An 18,190-nucleotide genomic window follows, 5' to 3' on the forward strand; every position below is an offset into this window, starting at 1 on the left:
ATCTCAAGTTACTGACTGAATCAAATTTAAGATTTCTTGCCTTATTGACTTATAGCTTTGTGCTTAACTCAGGAAAAATTAATCTCTTTCAAAATGCACTTAATTATAATCAAATACCCATATCAATGTCTGTCACCACATCAGCACATCTGGCAGCAATGAAGACAAATTAACAATAAGAGTCAGAAAATCTGGCAATATGATAAACTAAGGCACGCAAAATCCATTCTCTTCACTTAGACCACCAGTGACTAAGGATGGATTAACTTCCTGTCTCTAATACTGGCGCCTAAATTAAAGGAAAATTGCATCGCAATCTGGGTACCAGGTTTCTGGCTGCAAAAAACAAAAAGCCCTTAGCTCAGCTACACTAGGCAGCGAAACCTTTGCTCTAGCTTTAGCCATGTCTGTGATGGCCTCCTCTAACAGCTGCTTTTAATTTAGTTTAAAAGAAGTGATTTGGCAACCATGTAAGTTTGCACCTTCAAAGTAGACAGATTTAAAAAGCCAGTGTCCTGTAATATTAACCATTTTGGAGTCTCACTGTTTTAATGCAGTGATGACAACAGGATTCACAGCCTTTTTAAATAGTAGACATCTGTAAATAGAAATCTAAAATAGAGTGTTTTCACTTAGTTTTAATTACCATTTTAGAGTAAGAGAGCCTCTTTCTCTGACTTTGTATAGTTAAAGACATTGGGTTCATTACTGCAAATTTAATCCAGCAACAATTTACAATTGCTCAACTTGACTGAGCAATTGAATGAAGCACAGATCTCATCTATAACCAGAAAAGGGCTGCTGAAAAAGGAACAGAAGCGTGAGTTAAACCAAAGAAAACATTATCTTGTACTTTGATTACCTTTTCATGTTGGGCATGGAAGTGGTTGCAGAAGCAAAAAATAGGAAGAAAGGGTATGGGAAAGCAAAGACTCAGACATGCACTGCATATTTGGCAAACATTTAACAGTACACCACTTAGAAAAGAGTGATGGTACCAGGCAGACTTCCAGCACCTTTTTTTTTTTTTTTTTTTTTTTAATTTTCTAAGTAACTTGATATGGATTTGTGCATATCCTCCACCAGATGCATGCACACTAGTTGCAGGCACAGACAGTGTTACAGTCTTGTGTGCATGAAAACTGAGAATGTGTGCATACATAGTTGATTGTGGGAATGCAGAAAGTGGAAGATTTGCATATTTATTTTCGCACAAATAGATTGAAGCTATCTTACCAACCACCAGGAGTTGTGGCAGGACCACACCCACTCTTAGAAGATGAACACATTTAACACAGTAAATCCAGAAACACAAGTTTCAGGCAAATCAAGGTGAAAACATGCAACAGAAGGCACCTACAGATGCAATACTCCTTTTCTCTATCTACAAACAGAATTCACACTTCTCATTCTTCATACAGTAATGTGGGTCAGAGACCACATGGCAGCATAGTTTATTAAAAGTAATGTGCAAATAAGATGCATGATACCTGCAAACAGCATGGAGTTTCCATTTATAAAAAAGGTACAAGTAACAGTACAAAATTAGAATGCTCACTACTCATTTCAATAAAATGAAGTCTGACATAGAAATACATATGCTGTATTATTTACACCATTAATTTACAAGATATTATTTGCATAAAACAAAGCTATAAAATAATTAGAAATATAGTATTTTTATAAGGAATGCTTTCCCTGTATAAAAACTTAGAGCATTTTGGCAATTTTGTTTTATTTGAATAAAAATGCATTTATTTGTTCTGAGTTCATAGCATCATGTGGTTTCTTTCTTCCCTTCTTCCTTTCCTTATTCCCTTTTTAAATAAAATTCCACACTGAGGTAGTAGTATGTCAAAGTATTTCTTTGGTTCCAGATATCAATGGCAGGTCTGAAAGAAGCTATGTATCCAAATCACAGGATTGAAAAGTAGAAGTCCTGAAGTTTTCAAGTGACTGTTTGTAAGTATAAATGCTATCTTCTCCTCTAGAAACTGTCCTTTCCTTTCCATCTTCATCTGCCTCTGAATCAAAGTCCAATGAAGCATGAGGATTAGTATGGGAGGTTTTTGGTTGGCAACTTGCTGGCTGTCTATGACTTGAAAGAGAGTCCAGCTGAGGCCTCCATAAAGGCTTTCCAAATGTTCCTGAAAGATAGCAAATGTGTAAGTACAGAAACATTGATGCAGACAGATTTGTGTTTCACTGAGGGCTTCACATTAGAATGAAAGCCAAGGACTGGCACAAGCAAAAGTTCACAAAGGTGAGATTTTATGTAGCTATTATTCTTCCTGTTAGAAGAAAACCTAAGTGTGATCACAGCTATATGGCAAGATTCTACCACCTGAGACATTATAAACATTTCCAACGTAAATGACTTGACAGCCACATACGACATAACTTCATTACCTTTGTTTTCATGACTACTCCCATGCCTGTTTTCTTTGGGGAAGGACAGAGACCAAACTATAAACAAATCACAAGATTGTTCTAATGCAGAACTGTTCTAAGTCAGAACAGTCACTCTGTCCTGTTCTTCAGTGAACCAATGACACATGAAATCTGCAATGCAGTTCAGCACAAATTAAAAGAATAATTAGAATATGGTTATACAACACCCACCATCATGCAATCTGAATGCTAAAACAGTCTTTCTTCTGGCTAACATTTCCTATTAGTAATAAAGGTCCTGTCAGCCAAACTGTGCTTTCATTCACACCTGTTCATTTCTCTGCCTGCAACTGGCTAGAACAGATATAAACCAAAGGAGAATGTTGCATTTCAGTTGAATGTCTATTTATAAATATCTGTATTCACTAGCCAGAAAATAATCAGTGTTCCCCTCACTCTTCGCTATTGGTAAGGTGCTAGTGTTAACACCTCCACAAGAAGGTCTTTCTCTGATGCCCTAATACAGCTGATACAAAGCGTAGTATCTGTGATACCTAAAACACTTTCTGCAGAGAATGTGTCACAGGCTCATTTTTGAAGCCATACTTCTAGTTTCGCCTATTTGCTAAAAGCAAAAGTTTCAACTGAAATTTTAATTTGAGATGTTACTAAAAATGGATTTGGATGAGATCCATATTTGTATCAGTGATTTGCAAAGCAATTTTGCTCCTAACACAACATAAAAGGCTGTGCCTCAGCACCAAAGCTACAAATAAACTGTCTTTAAAAAAAAAAAAACCCAAGCTGTGAACTTTCTGCCTCACACACCAGCAGTGCTGTTAATGCCTTTCTTCATTGTGATTGTAGGGGTAAAAAGGGGGCTGGATTTGAAGACAATGATGCTGAAGAAGCAACTCCAAAATTAAAGGCAAGAAAAGTATCAAGACCTCTTCCACACCCATCTCCGAGATCTAACCACAGGATCTTTTGAGTGAAGAGGTCTAATGATAATGAATATCCAAGACAGTGATAATGCAGCTTGGGTTGGTAGTATCTCAGAAAACTGACAAGTAACTCTGTATAGGTTTTTAGGGCAGAAAGGGTGGTATGAACCCTCAAGGCTGTATCCTCACACAGCAGAGCCACTTTCTTTCTGAAGGACATGTGTGGTAAAGCCCTATCTGCAGAGTCCTACCACTGCAATAGTGGCAGGCAGCCAGGAGGCTGTGTGCAGTCCCAGGGCCTCTGCCAGATGTTGTGGCATCTGCAATGTTTTATGTTCTGAACATCTGGCTTTTGAAGGGGTAAAGCTTTAGAACTTCTACCTCCCTCCCTACCCCTGGAGAACAAAGAGCCCTGTGATACACATTCCCACAGGTTCCCTCGCCTCAGCAGGCAGATCCAGGCCCTGAACAAGTCTGCTGACACACGAGCCAGGAAAGAGTCGACAGTATCTGAGTGCACTTGGCACTCAGATATCACAGGCATGAAAGCAGTACGTGTGTTTATATGCATTTTAAATAAACCAACCAAACCAACCCAAAAAATTAGTGAGCTTCAAAATTAAAGCAACCATTTTCCCCTTCAGAAACTCTTCTGTCATTCACACCAAGAAAAAAGGAGACTGGAGGGGTGGACAGAGCATTTTTCTGTAGTGCCTTATGTTGAAGAGTAAATAGTTGTGGCTGACAGCATTACAATATATCCTCACACACTAGAGTCAGTCTCCTCACCTGCCCCAGCCCTCCTGTGCACCTTTTGCCTGGTAGGCAAAACTTCTGTTATGCCTGAAGTTTGAGAAGATGTACTTAAGAACCCTAGCATTTATGGAAATCTGCCAGCTACGTTAAGATAAAAATCACACCACTGAAGAGATGTGTAAATGTGAGCTATTAAGACATTCTGGTAATCTAAAATCTGCTCATTACACAGTTTTACTGCAATCACTTTTCTGTTCCTGAGCTTCAAACGTTCACTTTGCTGTACCTAACACTCCTTAGAAGAGGGCTCACAGTTACAACCAGGGGTGAATCACCTCACTGGGCTACCACGTCTGTGGTACAAGTCCATGTATCTGAGGACTTCTTTGAAGAAGGTCAATTCTGCTTCTGAATAAGCCCCAAGCCACCCTCTCTGTAACACAGGAGAGGTCCCACATCCTGCCTAACTCCCAGTTCGATCCAGAGGGCACACCCAGTTCGGAAGCATCCAACTGTACTGGTGCACTGCTGTGGAGATACAGCTTATACATACAGTTCTGTATCTCATCATGTTGGGCATGCCTTAAAAATAGACACTGCCATATTGTGAATTACTTGGGAAGGAAGAGGAGAGGACACAAGAACACATGCAAAATGTCAAGTACAACTCTCCAACTGCCTTTCCTCAGCTACTTCCCATCTCTCCTCTCCTCCTTTCAATAGTACTTGTATTCCACATGCTGTATTATCTTACTGAATTTGCTGACACCTGCTGAAAGAAACCCATACAACATTGAACAAAAATATTTTTTCACAACACTAGCTATATGAGCAAAGCACTATTGAAGAGTTACTTATTTTAGGAGGGGGAAACAAAAAACTGAGAAATCAGATTTGCGTAGTGTTGCAAATAGGGAACGGCAGATGATAAGAACACCAACAGCTTGAGTAAAAACAGTGAGAAACATACCCATGAAAGTGCTGTTACTGATAATAGATGATGGTTCCAAACTTCTGTTTAAATCAAATTTGTCTGAGTTAAGACTTCTGCTTTTTAGTCCAGTTCCTTCATTTTGAGTATAAATGGAGGTAATCAATTTGCCACTTGCAGCCTGCATTCCAACAATGCCAACACATTGGTCAAAGGGATCTTCCAGTGGAGGCGAGTATTGATAACAGTCCTTTTTCTTTAAATATCCAGACTCATATGGGTCCAGGTTTACTGTTCTTTGGTCAGGACTGCAACCTAAAGAAGATGACAATTTTTTTTTATAAAGATTTATCATTGCGTAAAATTGAATTAGAATTATTTTGTTTTCCAACTTACTTGTGCTGCAGGCTTCAAAGGCCTCAGAACCATACGTGTTTCCTTTTAAATACAAAGTCCCTGAAGTCCCCAGATAGTGGCATAGGAATGGATCTGCAACGCCCTCCATGTCTGTTTCACTGCCATTATCTAGGTGGCAAATACCTTAAAAATATAATTGACATGTCAGCATATGGTCTTTTATTAAGCTTCCATTTATGCTTTTTTGAGTAAATTCTGCTAAAAACCTAAGCTTTTCAATTAAATTTCACAGTATATTTAGAGCTTGCTTAAGTTTAACCTAACCTTTTGATGAAAAGGCTAATTCTAGAAAGCATTCAATTAATTAGCTTGACTGAGAACGTTGTCACACTTTGCTTCATTATATTATCAGAACCAAGGACTTGCTTCCTCTAAAACACTGGAAGCCAGGCTCATTTTCTGTTGCATAGCAGCGCGCACTGCTCCTTTTGGAGCAGAGAGAGGTAATGATAAATTTATGGGTGGAAAAGTCAGAGGGAGTCACTGGCTGCTCCAACAGCTCTTCTGCCTTACAGCTCAGCAGCCTGAAAGCTACGGATTTGCTCCATGGTCCTTGCTCTGCAACGAGGCAGCTCCTCTCACTACCTCACAACTGCTCCACTGACATCAGCTGACGGCATCTCTATTGCTAACTCTTTCCCAGTAAGATGCATTTTCCTCCCAAACTGAGGTATGCTTTAGATTCTTAGTGGCCAAATACGTAAAAATACTGCAGCTTTAAATCTACACTCACCTTAAATTGCTTGTTAACTTTGACCCTAACAACTTTTCTAACAGGAAACTTTACCAGTTATATTATACTAAAGTTACGCCGGTATTAGCACGCATCTCTACATTGCATTACAAGCATCCTTTTCAAGCTGCAACAGAGGAAGACACACAATCCTTTTTGGACACTCTTGTTTCAGAAATGTGAACATCAGTTTAAAGTTACCCTTGAGACTAGAGAAAAAGATTTAAGCAAAACCATAGTGTCACCTAGATGGACAGAACCAAGTTTCTGTTATTAGCTTGTTGATGCAAGCACATGCAATAAGTCTTATACCCTCTCTTCAACTTTGGTGAAGATGTTTCACTAGTGCTATTTCAATAAGTTTGAAAGACAATAGCCAAACTGTAGCTACTCAAGTGAGCTGGAAAATCTGCTTAACATTTCATACTTACCATTACTGTCCCTCTGCTGTAAGAAACACCCTCCCACGGAAGACGTGAGAAACTGATGATGACTGCCATTTTCAGATGAACCATATCCATCCTGCCTTTCAGCCAGTGTGCCCTGGGATGACAGGTAACTTGGAATGTCAGCAGGCAAATTTGTTTCATCTGTGGTGAAGCAAAACATGCACAAAAGCCATCAGCATACTTCAGGGTTTGTAGAGCATTTTTAAATTTGTCAGCACAGTGCTGAAAGTAACAAGCAATTCACTCTTCTGAATGAGTAAAAGCACATAAATGTTCCTACAACAAAGTCATTGGAAAGTAACCACAAACATATTTTTTTACTTCCTTCCAAGACTAACCTTCAGTTTACACACCTGTATTTGTGATGCTGCAATCTTCATTTCTCCTTCTGGTGTGATAGATGATGACCACCCACACCAAGGAAGTGCCCACCACGCAGCAAACCACAGCTATGATCACAATGCCAACTGTGGCCCATCCATCATCATCAAGTGATGGAGCAATGTTTTGAGGAGAATCACAGGTGGGAGTAGGAATTACGTTAAGACGAATGTTGCCTCGTTCTGTTCCAAGTGTATTAGACATTTCACAAGTGTACTTCCCAGCATCTTCTACATCTGTATCTACAATAATCAGTAACTGATTGCTTGCAGCAAAGAAATGTCTTTCTGTTACCACGAGAGGGCTGTCATCCTTAGTCCAGTTCAGTCGGGGTGGAGGGCTACCACCAGCAATACACTGCAAGACTGCAGTTTCACCTTTTGTTACAGTTCTATCCAGCAAAGGCCGCAAAAATGATGGTGTTTCTGAAAAGAAAGAATAGGCTTTATGTGACCTTGAAAGAATGGGAATATGCCCCTTTCCTTCACAGCTCAAGAGGAAAAGCTAAATTAAATGCATCAGTAAGGGCTAATGAAGCTTACTGTCGTTCTGAGAGAAAACACTTTCAAGGAATTTGAACGAAGAGCCTGCAGTCTGCATGTTAGTTGATCAGATTTAGATGCTTGTTTTCCTTACAAAGATAAAATCACACACACTTAAGAGTGTAAAAGAATAGGTTAAAGATGGTTAACAAAACATCAGGAAATTAAAAGTAAAAAAAAAAAAAAAAATCTCTAAAGAAAGACATCAGCCCATTTTTCTTTTTCTACATATTATAAGTTGTTTCATCTATATCTGAGAAATGAAGCATAACTATCCTTTATTACTGTGCATTATAATAGTGATTGTGTGCTGGAATACATATTTCTAATCTATAATTATGTGTCAATACATAATATTTCAGAAGATTATAATTACTATTCTATTACTACTATGACTAAAAATAATGCTATTTTTAGTCAGCATACAATTTTAAAACTGCTCAGCAATAGTTCTCATCTTCGAGAAGACTTATGTCTTTAAGGATTGCCAATTTTTTACCTAGTACTGTTAACGTTGCATTAGCTGAAATGCTTCCAGCAGTGTTTTGAGCTGTACAGCTATAAACGCCTGTGTCCTCTATTTTCACGTCAACAATAAAGAATACGTCATCTTCAGGCATGACATGCATACGCCTCTTGCGTGCTGCAGGAAAATCTGTTCCACCATCTTTCTGCCAAGCAATCTGGGGGACAGGATGTCCAACTGCAGCACATTCCAAACGTGCCATTGCCCCAGCACGAATGGTTAAGTCCATGGGAATCTTCGTAAATGAAGGCAGCACTAAAGGAAAATTAGTGATACCAAAATGAATAATAAATCATATATGAAAGACAGATTTATTTTTTAGCACAGCGTATTCATTATTTTAACACCCTTCTTAGGCCTAAAAAAGCACTAAACCCATACAACCTTAATTTATCAATAGACAGCTAACAGAAAAGGAGGGAGATATGAAGTCTACAAGACTACCAAGATCAAAATCTAATTCTGCTAATAGCTTCCTTCATGATCTTGCCACAGAAACTCTTTAAACAGTATAGACATACCCCCTGTGAAGAAAATATTAGTATTTAGATTAGTATTTTCCTGTTGTGTTACACAGACTTTGTCACATTTACTAAAAATTTGGTTTGTTTATTTCGCTATACTAGTTCAGCACAGTGGGCCCAGATGTAAAACTGGACGGTGATCTTGGAACCAGATACATTTCAAGAAGAAATCTCAGCTTATTAAGGGATCTTCTAAAAGATGCAGATGATGAGAATGGAAAGAAATATGTTTACATATCTTGATTAAAATGATTATATTTCAAATCCACAAGCAAAAAGTAACATACTTACTGTTTACTGTAAGTTTGGCTTTAACAGAGTAGGATGAACCAAAGTGATTTGAAATAACACACTGGTATTTCCCTTCATTGCTGAATTCAACGTTGCGTAGCCGAAGGATGGTAGTATACTCCATCACTTCACCACCCTGTGCCCGGAGGTGTGCATAATTCTCCATTTCAGCATCATGCAGTAATTCATTGTCTTTCTTCCATGCAAAAGTCATTGGGGAATCACTGCTGCTGGCTGCCGAACATACAAAACTCAAATTGGAGCCTTTAATTGCTGACTGAGTTTCTGGCTGGACAGTTATCTGTGGCTTAGGAAAATCATCTGCACAGAGGGGAGAAGGGAGAAAAACAAAAAGTAACACTGAGGAAGAGAAAAATATATGTGAGCCCTGAGGACTCTTTTTAGAAAGAGTTTGTAAGACTTGTTTTTATAGGTTTGAGAGAAGAGTCAACTAAGTATTTATAAAATGGATACACAATGCTTTCATTTTAAGTTTTGTCAACCTTAGGGCATTTAAAGATGCCGTATTTATGATTTTTTTGTGCCAAGTCATCTCTTATTGAAGAGAAAGTACATTTAAAAGCAGACTGCATGTACAGTTTGTTCAACAGAAGCACTGAAAAAGAACTACCCCTTGACATCTGTAAGAACTATTTCAAATGTCAGTCATGAAGCCTACCCTTCATATTTACAACACCTGAGGTTGCTATGATTTTTTCTTTATTGAAAGCATAGTTCTTCTGCTATCAGAAACAGCAAGTTAAAGTCCAGGGTTTTCCCAAAACCCATACACACACAAAAAAAAATCATGCACAAAAGTAATTTTTCAGATTATTTGCAGCTGTTCTGTATACCTTGCAAATGCAGCAGTGCTGAATCCCTTAAGAAGACACCACACAAAAATATCAAACGGTTATTTTCTGGAGGTCCTTTCATGGAGAGTAAGTTACCCTAACAACACTTATGTTACTTCACACGGTTAGTCACCTTCTGAACTAGTTATTTTGTCAAATGCATGTAGACGCATATACAAAAGGAATGGGCAATTAAATGCTTGGTCTCCCAGAAGTAGAAGGCTTAGAGTATTCCCAGCTCCCATGATGTCTCCTATCTACCAACAAAGGCTCAAGCCCAAACTCTGCACGTAGTGAAGGAAAAGCCTTCCTAAACCCAAACTACTCCTCACCACAGACTTGCTCGCACTGCAGAGCGTTAAAGGCTTTACCTCACCCCTTCACCTTTTTATGCCTCATCTGCTTCAGAGCAACAAACAAAAGGATCAAAATTTCCTTGAAAAACCTCAACATAGCATGTTACAAAAGAACATACAGATAGCCCGTACCTGAACCATCTACAGAACACCTGGAAGTCTGGAGCTGAGCTCCAGCTACAGGGTAACATGGAAGTCCTCCTGATCTGGGACTCCTGATCTTGATGTGCATCTTAAAAATCTCCCAGGCCACTTAGTATTACCTCCTTTATACCTGTGTATTAATCTGTCCCCAAGACAGATTACAGCAATTGCAAAAACACTTGATACTTCATTGACTTTGCTCAAAGATAACTAAGAAAACATAGTATATACTTAAATGAGCCACATGAAACTACAGCAGGACATATTTCACTCTGTTTCAGTTGTATTATCAATGGAATAACAATATAATTTAATGTGGCAATTATTTGGGGGAAGCTGTGAGAAAGTCACTCAAATAATCAGATATTACAGAATACAAAAGAACATCTCAGGATAAAATAGCAAACCTGGTTTGTTTGTTTGTTTGTTTTTCAGTACAGCATGTTTATTTGAGTACATGTATCACACAAACACAGTTACACAGACGTATCACAAACATACACTCTTTCACTTTTGAAGAATATATTTCTTACTTTATAGAAGCCACTCGACTATTATATAATGGATAACTATTCCTCACCTGGGCTATACTTTTTTTTTTTAGCAACATTGAGTTAAACTGAATTAATTCAGGTCACAAAAGCATCTCTTCTACTTTTCTTCCAAAGGTATCTTTGGTACAGAAATGTTTCGTGATTTGTTTCAACTTGAAATACATGCTTTTAGAAAATATAAATTATATGGTTTTCCTATTTTTTAGCTTCACAGAAGCTTGTCTAATATGTGTCTTCCTTTAACAAATACAGGATGACTCCCTCCTGTCTCCTGTTTTTAAAAGTGTAACTTCACATGATTTGAAGGATTTGTACACTTACACAAATAATATGTAATAGATTATTTTAGTTTCAGTTTCAATCTATTCCTCCTGAAAACTCTATAAAAACAAAAGTGGTCATTTTAAACTTATAATGCATGTACATCCAGAAGTCTAATGATAGCACACTTTTAAAGATTTAATAAAGTAAGCAGTGAAACACCCACTGATTTCATTAACAGATTCTAGTTACTTCTGCATCACAGTTACTTTGTGTGTTAAATGTATCTACTTACTCTTAATACATCCCTTTTTGCCAACACATTTTAAATGTTTTAAAATTAATTCATTACAAATGGCATTCAGCAACTAAAAGAAAGATCGCTGTCCCCTGTGGTTTAAAAAATAAGAGATACATATTTAAATCCCTCAACTGAATATATTGCCTGAGTTTCTCATAAATAATTATATATTATTCATATATACTTCATTAACTATCGAACAATCAGTAATTTCCTGCACTATGTCAACTTCTACTTTTCAGCACTAGCTAAATTATGCACTATCTACTCATTATTTAACATTAATATATTAAAACATTTGAATGCTAACATGAAAGGATAATTATTATTTTTTTAATGTATTATTTTATATTCTGTGCCTGCTTTGTCACTAAAAACAGGATATGTTTAGAAATAGCAAAAATTAAGCAATCCGGTTTGCAACAAAATGAAAGTTATTGAGAAGACAAATATGATAATTGTTGTCTCTAAAGAATATAAAGTTTGAATTGCATTAAGAGAAAAATCAAATGTGCACAACAAAATATGACATCCTGTTAGCTTTCTGTTTCCTGTGATTTTCCAAGATCTCACATAATGTATCAGAGTACTCAAATACACTTGTATCTTTGCTCTGAACTCCTAGTGTATGTTCACTATTCTCTCCCTCACGTACATCAGGGTGATAATGAATGCTACTAAACATATGAAGAGATATGTTATTTTAAGGCAAATGCTATCACCTCAAATTCTCACACTGTCAAGTAAGAATATTTTATTAGCATTCACTATCTGGTATACTAAAATACAAAATATTAGTAGCACAACTGTGGAAATTGGATATTTCAAAATACAGTTGAAATACAAGCAACAATTTGATGATCCCAAACACTGTTAAAGTAGACTTCAGGCACACACAAAAAAAGGTCAGAATATGGCTATTTTACCTTCAAATTTTCTCAGCTTTGGAATAACATCAAATCCGATGAAGTATGAAAGTAATTTACAAATAAACAAAACCACAAACGGCATCCTAAGTTTGCCAAAATATGTCTCACTTAAAAATGATAGTTATTTAAACAATATCAATCCTTTAAATCTAGAAAAGCATATACATTTGCCACCACAAACTGTTGAGCTTTCGCTTGTACACTATGCTATGTTCTATATAAGCTGTACATGAAACAAAAGTCAGAAAAATGTCAGTTCCCATCTTGTAGAAAGCCACAAACTTTTTTTCTACATCAGAGTTTGGGAACAGAGAAGAAAACGTTAACAAATATTAAACCCTTTCCATTTTACTAGTGAAAAAAAAAAACATATCAGAGAAACCACAACAAAAAAATTGATTCATTTAGCAGATTTTTTTTCTATGAAACGAGGAATAGAGAACATACTCACCACAGACAAATCCATCAAGGCTGACGGCAAAAATACTTCTGCCTTTTAGCAGCTGAGGATGGGCACAACTGGCATTTACAAAGCTCTGAAAGTTGTTCTCTGATAACCACTGTGGTAGCCATTTTAACTGGCAGTCACACAAGAGACTCGATGTGTTTAAGTGCCTAAGAAAAAGCAATTACATTCAAAGACAGTTTGCCTTTTTTTTCTTTTAGACAGGTCCTTATGAACACAAGTCAATACAAAGCTAAGCTTCAACCTAAATACATACATAATAAGAGAAAGATACCAATACTATTTAGTTCAAATCTGATTACTGTATTGTCAGGACTTCAGTATTTTACAAAGCAGATATGTTATCCTCAACTCCTTGTTTCTACTACATACATGATTCCAGGCAGTTAGGCACATTTCTAGTGTTTTGGGTACAAAACTATCATCAGCAGTGGAAGACACAGAATGGGCACTTAGGACAACAGTCCAGAAGGCTCTCTGAAAGCTAACATCAAAAAAAAATCTGAGGCAATTTCCTCATATTCCATTTTTTTCCCCTCCTTGGGGAAGGATGGTTAAAAAGAAGATGTGGTGATGAAGAACAGTCAGTGGTGCAATAACAAGTGTAGGAATGATTATTGGCTTACCTAATTTACATGAATAACTACATCCACAGAGAAAGAAAGAAAAAAAAAAGGCAAAAGAATAAGCCAAAGGTATATTCTGTTTGTATACAATCAATAGGTAAAGTAGGGAGAGTTTCAGTTTCAGCTGAAAACTTAGAATGACCTTTTTAAAGAAATAATTAAAACACAGTCAGTAATGAAACTCTTATCAAAGTCTGCAATATTACCTACTCTTAGAGAAAAAGGAAAAGTAATTTATGGATCCAGCAAGAAAAATAGCTGTAAAGGTAAATGGAGACATACTAATTAGCATAAAATTGTTGTGTTTTTTTTCTTGAAAAGGAAGAAGCTCTGTGCTATCTTTTCACCCTAACACTGCAGAAACAAAAATCCAGGGATATCAGCTGACCATTTCACATCTAAATGAAATAGGTCATCTTTCATTGAAGTTCTAAGGGCATTCTTGTTATTCTCAGGAGGCAGTAAAAGCACAGTAGTTTTAGCTATTCTGATGCACAGGATACATGTCATATTGTTTTCAGATTTATTCTCTAGGGGCCTTAAAATAAAACAACTAGATGGGAATTTTTATTAAATAACTGTACTTCTGCGAAAGTAAACATAGCTGTAGACATACATATTGTTTAATATAATTGTCTACATATTGTTTAACATAATTGAGGTGCACCAAATGTTTCAGAAGTAATAGGGAAACAACTGCAACTTCTCAGTAGTTACTTCACTTAAGTGTTCATTGACCGGTATCTTGTAGCATCTTGTATCTCCTGGAGCAGTGTTTTAGCCTGTCATTCTATCACATTTGATCACTCTTCAAATCATCTCCATCAAAACCCGTCAGTCCTGGGCTCCCACAGCTTCTCTTTTGCCAAATCTAGCAATTGCCCTGCAACTGGCTAGCTAAGTTCAGCAAATTAATCAAGTAATACAACCAGATCCAAACTAAGGAAGTGGAAGGCAAAAAATGGCTGGCTACGTGTAGGAATATGGCTGCTGCTTTCTACAACTATGCCACAATATGAGTCAAACTGAACTTTAAATGAACCAAATACGTAAGGTTTCTTGATACCCTCTCTACTGTGCCCAACACGGTAATGGTAATACTGGAGAACACAAGTGAGAGGCTCCAAGTACTCATAATAAGAGCTACATCATTTTGCTATTCTCCAGTTTGTTGCTGCAGTACACAATAGAGAAACTCAGAACAACAGATCTGACTACAGAAGACTGATATGAATAGAGGAGAAATAAGGAAGTATGAACTGTGATCAAAACACCAGGAACAATTACTAAATTTTTCTCTTCAGCAAAATGCAGCTATAAAATCTAATGCCTCGATCTACAGAAAAAGAGAGGGGAAAAAAAAGCTCACTAAAAAAATACAGTCTTCCCATTGACCGCTTCACAACTTTTGTGAAGATCTGTTCCTTTGCTACTACAGGATAGAAGGACCCAATTATAAGCACTGACAACCAGGTCTTTACAAAAGAATTACGTTACTTCATTTCACTGGTCCAGTAAGCTTCAGCTCAGCAATAGCATTGCTGATGTTATAGCACATTACATCAAAGTCTGCCTTACCTAACATCTATTAGAGATCAGCCAATTTAAAATCAGGACCCCGGACACCAAATGTAGCAGAAAATGAACATTTCCTACCCTACACTATCTTACTTAAATATATTCATCACTTAAAAAGTAAAAAGTAAGAAAACTTTGACACCTTCAGAGATGTTAAAGTAAGAGTTCACCACTGCATCAGGCAACGTCTCACAAGGCTTTTTTATTAATATATTTATATGGATATACGCATTTAATAGATGTGACATTTTTAGACAGAAACTTACAATTCTTTGAGTTTCTTCATTTGTGAGAATGCATTTCCTTGAACTGACATAATTGCATTGTTACTTAGATCTCTAAAAAAAAAAACAAAAAGAATATAAAAATCATTAGGGGAGGAAAGAGTAATTTATTAAATTGAATGTATTTAGAATGAAGACTCCAGGAATAGTTTGCTACATTACTGATACACAAATGGTTCCCTAGCTCAAAAACCAAAGCAATAATATTAAAGAATTTTATAGCATGCTTAATATATGTAACACTTTCTGCATTAATATCAAAGCTCATATTCAGCAGATTTCCGAATTAGAAGAAAACTCTTAAGAATACTACATCATCCAGGGTAGGAGTGTTCCATTCAAAGTCATGAGTAAAGCTTGTCAGTCCTATTTTTGATTCAATTAGTATCAAAATTCATTTTTTCCAATGTTGGTTTAAATGTGAGTATCTACTACTTACAGGTGTTCAAGTGCATCCAAGCCAGAAAATGCTTTCTTTGTAATGGATCTGATCCTGTTTCCTTGCAGTATCCTGAAAAATATTAAGAATATAATGCAAAAAAGATGGAAGCATTTTTGGAGCTAAACAATTGCATTTGTGGCATTTGTTTCTAAACTTGGACTAATTAGCACCATTCAATCTTCCCCAGTGCAGGCAAATGTCTCACCTTTAAAATATACCCATTTATTGTACTCAACATCTCAATTTTACAATGATTTTAAAAGATGTTGAAAGTATAGAATTCAGTGATGTAGGTTACTTAGAAGTACACACGTAAGCATCTTTTTTTATTTGTAGACGTGCATTTGCAAATTATATCTTTTTTGCACAGAAACCTTTTCTATTGGATGCTGCATTACTTTATTAAAGACTATTCCTGTCACTATGCCTCTGTAGTATTTGATAATACACTTATCACTTCCTATATTATAGGAAACCCTCATTCCTTCTAAAATGTTTCTATAAATAGTACAGCATTTAAAATTTGAATGTATATTTCAGATTAATTTGACTTGAAGTCTGAAAGTTCTGTTTATAGAAAGGAAAATTTTATAGCAAACAAAACGGTAAGGGAGAAAAATCATCTCAGCTATGGAAAATATAACATCATGTTGGACTGGCCCCTTGGAACAGGCATAATATAAGCTTTTTTTTTTTTTTTTTTTTTTTTAAGGAATCAGACAAAATATTGTAGCAGTACTCACAGCTTTGTAAGTTTATCCAGACCAGAGAAGGCACCATTCATATCTTCAATAGTCCATGATATTTCATTGTTTTTCAGATCCCTATTTAAAGGGAAAGGGCATAGGGAGAGAAATCAATGAGAACTATCAGTTATGCCTTTTTCCACTGAGAATTAGAAAGATCACAAAACCAAAGCTTTGAGAACTGTCAGAAAACATACCCACATTCCCCCATTCCCCTGCAAGGTTTTTCAGATATGGGACTATCACTGAAGGAACATCAGATCAACTGCAGCCCCTTTCAATGAAAGCACATTTGCGCCTTTATAAGTTCTTAACATTAACACACAGAGAACACATGGATTTATTAATAAATCAATCATTTTTATATCCTGTAATGTCTATAGTAGTAGTTAAATTACCTATGAAGCACAAAGATTAGAGAGATTTGTGAAAAGATGGTGTCTCAACAAAGAAGCAACAGGGTAGGGCTACAGGAGAACAAGTCTAGGGTAAGTCTACTACCTAATTCCTACCATGTCAATGTAGGCAACTGACAAATCTCTGACTTCATCTTTTTCTGACCCATATCTCTCCACATACTTAAAAAAAAAAAATAATAATAAAACAACAACAACAACAAAAACATAGCATACACCAAGTGTATGAGGAATGAATATACCTCTGAATGTTAACAACTATTTCAAAGCCTAGAGGGAAAAGTAACTATTTCATTGATCTAGGTAACAGATGAATTGGTGATACAGAATTGGAAGAATCTAATGAAGCAGAATATTTTAAGATTAATTTACTTCTTTATTCTCCCTTTAAAAATGCTATTTCAAATATATATATATATATATATATATCAAATGCTTACAACAACTGCTCTACCAGTGTAAGCATCAACATAAGCAGCGTTGAGTTGTGCCACCCTAGCTCTACCACGATGGAAAACATTGATTCAGTTAAGACACAACTGTGACCCAGATCCCAAAAGCTGTGGGTAGCAGTGCTGCCTGCTGCCTTTGAATTTGCCTTTACTCTAATAATGTCACAGGAAGTTTGTCTTATAATTACCAGCATCCATTGCACACAACCTTAAAGAAAGAAGTCTTTCCTTTTACAACTACTCTGAAAAGAATAACTTACTGAAAAAAAATATATGCTTATCTAGGAAAATTAAGAAAAAGTTTGTGCATTATTTTAATTAAAAACACACAAAACAAAACCCTTCTGTGCACTAGGGTTTTTGTTTATTTGTTTGTTTCCTTTTCATTTTTTGTTTGTTTGTTTTACATCAAAAATCAAGTCTGTCAACTTACAAAGTCTGTAGACTGGAAAGTCCCCGGAAGGCACAATCAGCAATGTAGTTTACTTTGTTGTTTCCAATATATAGTCCAACCAGCACGCTTAAGCCAACAAAGCTTGAATCATCTAACCTTGCTAAGTGATTGAATGTCAAATCTCTGCAAGTTCAAGGAAAAAAGGACTTTAATGTTTATGTTGCAGCATTTATTACTCAGTTCAACCCAGGTGATTCTTTCAGGCAGGGAAAATGTTCTTTCCCTTACAACTATCACAAAATCCACTACAGTATTTTTGACCATACAGCTTATGTAGCATTGCTGATTATTCACAAATTACTGCAGGATGAATTTCTTTTATTTGAAAATGACTGTGTTACAGCTTTCATACAACTGCCACAGTAAAATGAAGCAGTCATGGTTGGCTTCAATTTCTTCCAACAAAATGTAACTGTCTTACACACAAAAAAGTTGCTGTCAC

The 18,190-nt window shown here is 36.4% G+C and overlaps 1 protein-coding gene across 1 annotated transcript in view; it reads right to left on the minus strand.

The window, feature by feature from the left end:
* Positions 1-1,409: 1,409 nt before the first annotated feature.
* Positions 1,410-18,190, minus strand: part of LRIG3 (leucine rich repeats and immunoglobulin like domains 3) — a 43,353-nt gene continuing 26,572 nt past the window's right edge. The window contains exons 8-19 of the mRNA XM_027456645.3: positions 17,728-17,871; positions 16,424-16,504; positions 15,678-15,749; positions 15,221-15,292; positions 12,736-12,899; positions 8,886-9,206; positions 8,044-8,325; positions 6,975-7,427; positions 6,604-6,762; positions 5,419-5,562; positions 5,062-5,337; positions 1,410-2,147 (exon numbers count right to left, since the gene is read on the minus strand). Of these exons, the coding sequence (XP_027312446.3) occupies positions 1,903-2,147; positions 5,062-5,337; positions 5,419-5,562; positions 6,604-6,762; positions 6,975-7,427; positions 8,044-8,325; positions 8,886-9,206; positions 12,736-12,899; positions 15,221-15,292; positions 15,678-15,749; positions 16,424-16,504; positions 17,728-17,871 (2,413 nt within the window). The 3' untranslated portion in view covers positions 1,410-1,902. The remainder of the gene's footprint in view (positions 2,148-5,061; positions 5,338-5,418; positions 5,563-6,603; positions 6,763-6,974; positions 7,428-8,043; positions 8,326-8,885; positions 9,207-12,735; positions 12,900-15,220; positions 15,293-15,677; positions 15,750-16,423; positions 16,505-17,727; positions 17,872-18,190) is intronic.

This window comes from Anas platyrhynchos, chromosome 1 (assembly GCF_047663525.1).
Source record: "Anas platyrhynchos isolate ZD024472 breed Pekin duck chromosome 1, IASCAAS_PekinDuck_T2T, whole genome shotgun sequence".
Lineage (NCBI taxonomy): Eukaryota > Metazoa > Chordata > Aves > Anseriformes > Anatidae > Anas > Anas platyrhynchos.